At 40.1% G+C, this 6,516-nt stretch overlaps 1 protein-coding gene across 1 annotated transcript in view; it reads right to left on the minus strand.

Moving 5' to 3' along the window:
- The window catches only part of SYNE1 (spectrin repeat containing, nuclear envelope 1), a 554,350-nt gene that overhangs the window by 124,491 nt on the left and 423,343 nt on the right, over positions 1–6,516 (minus strand). The window contains exons 113-116 of the mRNA XM_006874353.1: positions 4,372–4,527; positions 1,881–2,051; positions 793–926; positions 176–380 (exon numbers count right to left, since the gene is read on the minus strand). Coding sequence (XP_006874415.1) covers positions 176–380; positions 793–926; positions 1,881–2,051; positions 4,372–4,527 — 666 coding nt within the window. The remainder of the gene's footprint in view (positions 1–175; positions 381–792; positions 927–1,880; positions 2,052–4,371; positions 4,528–6,516) is intronic.

Genomic DNA, 6,516 nt, shown 5'->3' on the forward strand with positions numbered 1-6,516 from the left:
CAACTGGATTCTGGAAACATACACTAGGCTGTTAGATAGTTAAGACTTCTCCTTTTTTTGTAATTGTCTTACATATTGAGATATTCCAAAAGTGGACAGACAGCTCCACTAGCCTGAGAAACCTGTGAAGTCTAAGAATGGCATGTTGGGGACACACGGTTGCTTTAGAACGTACGTTGCTGTCTTGAATCCATGTGGCGACTTCATCATCCCCGATGTCCTTGTTGGTTACAGCCTTCAGCAGCTCATTGGTCTGCTCTTCCTGCTGCTGAAGTGTGGACGCACACTGCGTGGAGTAGTCCTTGTATCTCTGCCAGAGCTGAAGTAGGGCCTTGCTGGAGTGCAGCTGTTCGGCAATCTCTTCCAGCAAGTTGTCCCATCTGGAAGTGAGAGCCAACATGCATGAGTAGATAACCAGCTCTTGCTGAAGGGTACTGCTTAGTGTCTGATTTCCCATGATTCTCAATCACGTGGACAGGGAATCAGCACGGATTCTCATTCCCACATGACTGTATGAAGTGACATGCCACGTCCTTAATTAAAGGGCAGATCATTGAGAGGAGGGAAAGATTTGGGTACGAAACAGGAATTTTTTTTTGTTTTTGTTTTTCTAAATTGTTTCCCTTACATTTATTTATCCTGAAACTCACTTCGTGAAACTAGAAACATGAATACAGTAGAATCTGATGAAGCTCAAATTCAAAATTCCAGGAAGTTTTAATTGTATCATTATTTGTAAGAAGGTTGTAACTTAAATAATGCATAACAGTGTGAAATTGGAATCTTCCATACCTCATGTTGACTTCTTTCAGTGTACTGGAGAGAGTTTCTGTCACAGGTGGGTGACAAGCCTGTAAGAGCTGGTTGGTGACAGAGCCAAATTTCTGTAAGCTCTTTTCCTGTTTCTCCAGATCATCTTGAAGCTTCTGCCCAAGGACAAAATGGCACAGACGCCACAATAAGATCAGCACTGGACTGTCAACCACAAGGCTGGCCATTCACAGCCAACAGCTGCTTCCCAGAAACCCTATATACTGTCACTGTGAGTTGGAACTAACTCAATGACACTTCACGACAACATAGATGTTTTCATAACTATGTAGATACATGGCATTGTCCCAGTGCTTTCTAAGTTTTCTTAATGTCAACATGTCAACAAGCACTGCCATACTGTGAAAAGCCATGTGATAACCATGAAGCCTCTACTAAGTGACTACCAGAAACTAATGCAATGATTCACGCCCGGGCTGGACAGAGCCGGATGCCATGAGATTTCATCATGCTACTCCGAGTGACATGCCACTGAAAACTTATTTCTGGAATTCTCCTTTTAATATTTCTGGGTTGTAAATGACTGCAGGTAACTAAACCTGCAGATATTGAAATTTCAGATAAGGAGAATGATGGTAAAATCATTTCATAACATACATTTGCATACATATTTAATAGAATCTTAAACATCATTTCACACTATACCACAAATCCAAATGTTTGTATCCACAGACAAACTGGATTACGTAATAAGGTAAGTAGGTGAACTAAATTATCCATGGTTTCAGTTACTTGTCTGGAAATATTTAAATTTCATGCCATTATTCTGATTAGCGTGGAATATACATTTGGATGAGCAACTTCGACAGGTTAATACCAGCTGTCTCGGGTACCCTGGGCACCTGTCCTATGTATGGACTGGAAAAATCATGATAAAGGTATCCACTGAGGGTCTTGGAATGTCCCCCACAGATCAGAGGGACTACTGTAACTATTTCTAAACAATACATGCTCATACGTCATCAGATATGACGGAGCTCTTATTTGCTCATTTCTCATTTTTTTCAAATTAACAAGATTGCTATGTATGTAGTCAATTCATTTCTTACCTGAAGGTTGTCTACTTGAACCTTCACAGCTTCTAAGGAGCCAGTCAGCAGATGGAATCGGGAAAGGGAATACCTAGCTTCCATGAGGCAGCTGTTAATCTCATCAAAGGACACTTTGTAATTGTTCCACTGGTCCAGAACTGACCTCAGTAGCATCTTTAACTGCCCAGCCTTTAGGAAAAGACAAAAGCATCTCATCAGAAAACAGTCAAGATGAATACATATCCAAACAGTGGACACATTGACATTTAAGAACTCCATCAGGATTTCAAGCATTTTACATAGACAAATAGTTTCAAAAAAAAAAGGAGGTGGCGGTAACCTTGAGATTTATGCCTTTCTCAGATTTAAACATCTAGTTCAAACTCAAATACTAAAAATAGTAATTTATATACATGGACATCAAAGTGAAAAGATATTAATATATTTAATATCACAGTTTAGGAACTAGAATGAATGTTTTAAATATATTTACTGACTTGTCCCCATAACAATCATAGAGGTAAGTATATTTATTATTTCAGATGAAGAAACTGAGATTCAAAGCATTGATCAAGTTCTTGATGCCAGAATGTAGGAGACACAAATTCAAATCCAAGCAGTCTGATCCCAGGAAAGGAAGTGAGCTATAGAAGAGTATATCTCACTACGTGCTGTTGCAAAGTGCCTGGGAGTCAGTTCTGACTCATTGTGACCCTGTATTGGGTTTCCAAGGAGCATCTGGTGGGTTTGAACTGCCAATGTTGTGGTTCATGCCTCACTATATAGGAATAGCTACACTGAGATATGATGAGACTTGGTGGTTGATACATGTACACCCACATCTACATATCGGGTTGGGGGGGTTTCACAAAGTTGGTAGAAATAGTTCATTATATGTTCATTCTATTTTTCTATTAACTTTTTGAAGCTGCCTCTTCTGTTTATGGGCATAGACAACGATTCCATAGGATAAGCACTGGACTGTGAACCACAAGGTCTGCAGTTCGAGTCCACTGGCTGCTCCATGGGAGAAAGATTAGGCTTTCTGATTCAGCAAAGATTTTTAATTGGGAATTGACTGGAAGGCACTTCAAAACAACAACGACATTTATTTATAGACATAAATATAATACACCCAAAATAAAACCAACAGATATTGAGTTGATTCAGACTCACAGTGGCCCTATATGGGGTTTCTGAAGTTTAAAAATCTTTACAGGAGCGGAAAGGCTTATCTTTCTCCCACGGAGCCATGAGTAGATTAAATTACAGACCTGGTGGTTAGCAGTTCGGTGCTAATCCTGCAATGTCACCTCAGAACTCCTTAAATATACATATAGTGGTGCTGTGGCATAATGAACTGGACCACAAGCTTGGTTTGAACCACAAGGTTGGCAGTTCAAAACCCACTAGGCACACACAGGTACCAGGGGCCAGAATATGGAAGTCAGCACATAGATGTGAAAATTAAGGAAATAGGGGGGCTGTTAAAATATCTGTTTCTCCTTTGAATGATTTCTGTTTGTTTCTTTTATGGTAAGATACTTCTATGCTCAAAAACTACACACAGCCTTCAGTATGGACTGCACCTCAATGTAAAGAAAACAAAAATCCTCTCAACTCCACCAACAGACAGCATCATGGCAAATGGAGAAAACTGAAGTTGTCAAAGTCACCATTTTACTTGGATCCACAATCAGTGCTCATTCCATCAGCAGGTAAGAAGTCAAATTATGGATTGCACTGGATAAATCTGCTGCCAAAGACATCTCTACAGTGTTAAAGAGCAAAGTTGTCACTTTGAGGTCTAATTTGCCTGCCAATGGTATTTTCAATTGCCTTACATGCATCTGAAATCTGGACAATGAATGCATTTGAATTGCTGTGTTGGTGAAGACTATTGAAATTATCATAGACTGCCAAAAAAACATACAAATCAGTGTTGGAAGAAATACAGCCAGAACGCTCTTTAGAAGAGAGGACGGTGAAACTTTGTTTCCTGTGCTCTGGACATGGTATCAAGAGGGAGCAGTCTTTGGAGAAGGGCTCATGCTTGGTAACGTTGAAGGTCATGGAAAAAGAGGAAGACCCACCCAGTGAGAAGGATTGACAGGTGGTTGCAACAGAAGGCTCAACCATACCAACAACTGTTAGGGTGGTACAGGACCAGCTAGTGTTTCTGTCTGTTGTGAATCAGAGTCCACTCAAAGGTAATAACAAAGTGAATATAAGAGTACACGGACATAATGTGTTGTTGTTAAGTGCCATCAAGTCAGTTCCAACTCAGAGCGAACCTGTATAGGGTTTCTGAGGAATGGCTGGTGAGCTTGAACCACTGACCTTGAGGTTTGAATCGACATTGCAGTCCAGCGCATTAACCTGCAGCACCACAGCAGGACTCCATAATGTGTAGACTTGGTACATTACATACTCAATTACTTTAGTAAAACCAAGACCTAGAATTTGGACCATCACAACTTTAGTGTTTCTGCTGCACAAGCAACATTACCGTGTGGTCTAGATGTGCCCAGGTTTGGGCGAGTTTCCGCAGCGTGCATCTGACCACCTCAGACACTTCTTCTTTCTTGTTCTGGATCAAAGCAAATCCATTCTGTTCAATCGTCTCTACTTCTTTTTCTTTTGCTTTAATCAAATCCTCCAGATCCTGAAAGATTAAAAATAAACTCATTTTAAACTCTTCTTTTCTGGAATTCTGGGGCAAACTAAATGTTCAGCCATTATACTCATTAATTAATTAATTAATTTTTAATTTAAGGTTTTTATTATGGAATGAGTGAAAGTTTACAGGGCACATCATCAGTTTCATATTCAACCATTCATATAACTTGTTTTATTACATTGATTATAATCCCCCCATATACCATCAGTTAAAAGTATTTCTCTCTATCCACTTTAGCTTTTTAAAAAAACACACAGACAAAAAACCCACTCAGGCATATATAATAATTTACATCTCCAAAGGGCACATTCTGCAAGTCTGCTCCTGGCCACCAATTCTTGTTGTTATTAAGTGCCATCCAATCAGTTCTGACTCATACCGACCCTGTATATGCTTTCTGAGGAGCAGCTGGTGGGTTTGAACCACTGGCCTTGTAGTTCAAACTGACCTTACAGAACCAACTTGACGGCACTTAACAACAATCTTACTAAGAATAGAGCCTGTTTGGCACTGTAGGATAAGAACTGGACTACTAACCTCAAGGTTGGAAGTTCAAACCCACCAACCTTTATGGGGGATAAAGATTGGCCTTTTGGGAGTCCTGGTGTGGTGCCATAGGATAAACACTCAACATCAAGGTTGGTTTGAACCACAAGATTGGTGGTTCAAATTCATCAGCCGCTCCTCAGAAACCCTATCTATACAGGGTCGCTATGAGTCAGACTCTGGTAGCATAGTGGTTACGACTTGGGCTGCTATCCTTAGGGTCAGCAGTTCGAAACTACCAGCTGTTCCACAGAAGGAAGATGAGGCTTTCTGCTCCCGTAAAGATTTACAGCCTCAGAAACCCTGTACAGGGTCACTATGAGTCGGAACCGACTCCATGTCACATAACAGCAATAACATGAGTCAGAACTTACTCAACGGCACTTAACAACAACAATCTCACTAAAACCAACACTTAGAGGCATCTTTTAATTTTAATGGAACCATTTAAATTTAGGAAATCTGACTTTTCATCTTTCAAAGTAAAATTTTAAAACTCTGGTTTATTTGTCAATTTTAGAATTTATTGGCCTAAATTAGAAATCAGATCAGCATCTGGAAAATTGGAAACACAGAGTCTCATTGAATGCATTTTTGTGGTCTTTGGTCTTTTCCACACTCATCTTCTGATGGGAGGCATTTTTTATTTCAAGACATTTCTCCAGACAATTTTTTTGTTGTTGTTATTTGGGTTCGCCCTCAAAATTGCAGTGCATTAGCCGAGGAGTCCAGCTCCATGAACATCTGCCCTCCCTTTTCTGAACCTAAAAGCTAGGATTGAGTATTTTAGTGTGTTTTTCTTCACATTTGACCCCACAGATAAAAATGAGTAGTGGAGGGGGATAATTGCCAAAGGTCTTTGTTTTTGAAATCTAGAATCTATAAACAAGATTTGGGAAAAGGAGCTTTTCTGTGAACTTGGTCCACAGTCGAGTCTCTGTGTTTGGGGAACACTAAAAGCAAATAGACAAGGTTGACCTGTAACATGCTACATATTGATGTAAAGATTCTTATCCCAGCATTATCTACCCTTGCTCCCATTTTCTTTGTATAAACCAGAATGCTTGGTTAAAGACACTGTGTTCAAAAGTCATTGGCAAACCTTCAGAATACGGCAGCTTCACATGAATGCAGCCCCTCACCAATGGAGAAACAAGACCACACAGTGTAGTTCCTGATGTCACCAAAAGGACATCAATCTGTCACTCACGAAGTCCTTGCTCCTAAGATCTGAACGGCAGTGCCACCAAGACTCTAGTGCTTACTCCAACTCATAGGAAGCAGAGAGCAAGTTATAAAGAGCATCTTACAAATCCTGAACCTGGGCCGGTATATGGTTTCTGCAACAAGTTAGTGGTGTTAAAAAAATGATGAAAAAGCATCGGTATACAGATAGCTTACACACTGTCTACCTAAAATGGGGGCTCT

Source organism: Chrysochloris asiatica, unplaced genomic scaffold (genome assembly GCF_000296735.1).
Source record: "Chrysochloris asiatica unplaced genomic scaffold, ChrAsi1.0 scaffold00271, whole genome shotgun sequence".
NCBI lineage: Eukaryota > Metazoa > Chordata > Mammalia > Afrosoricida > Chrysochloridae > Chrysochloris > Chrysochloris asiatica.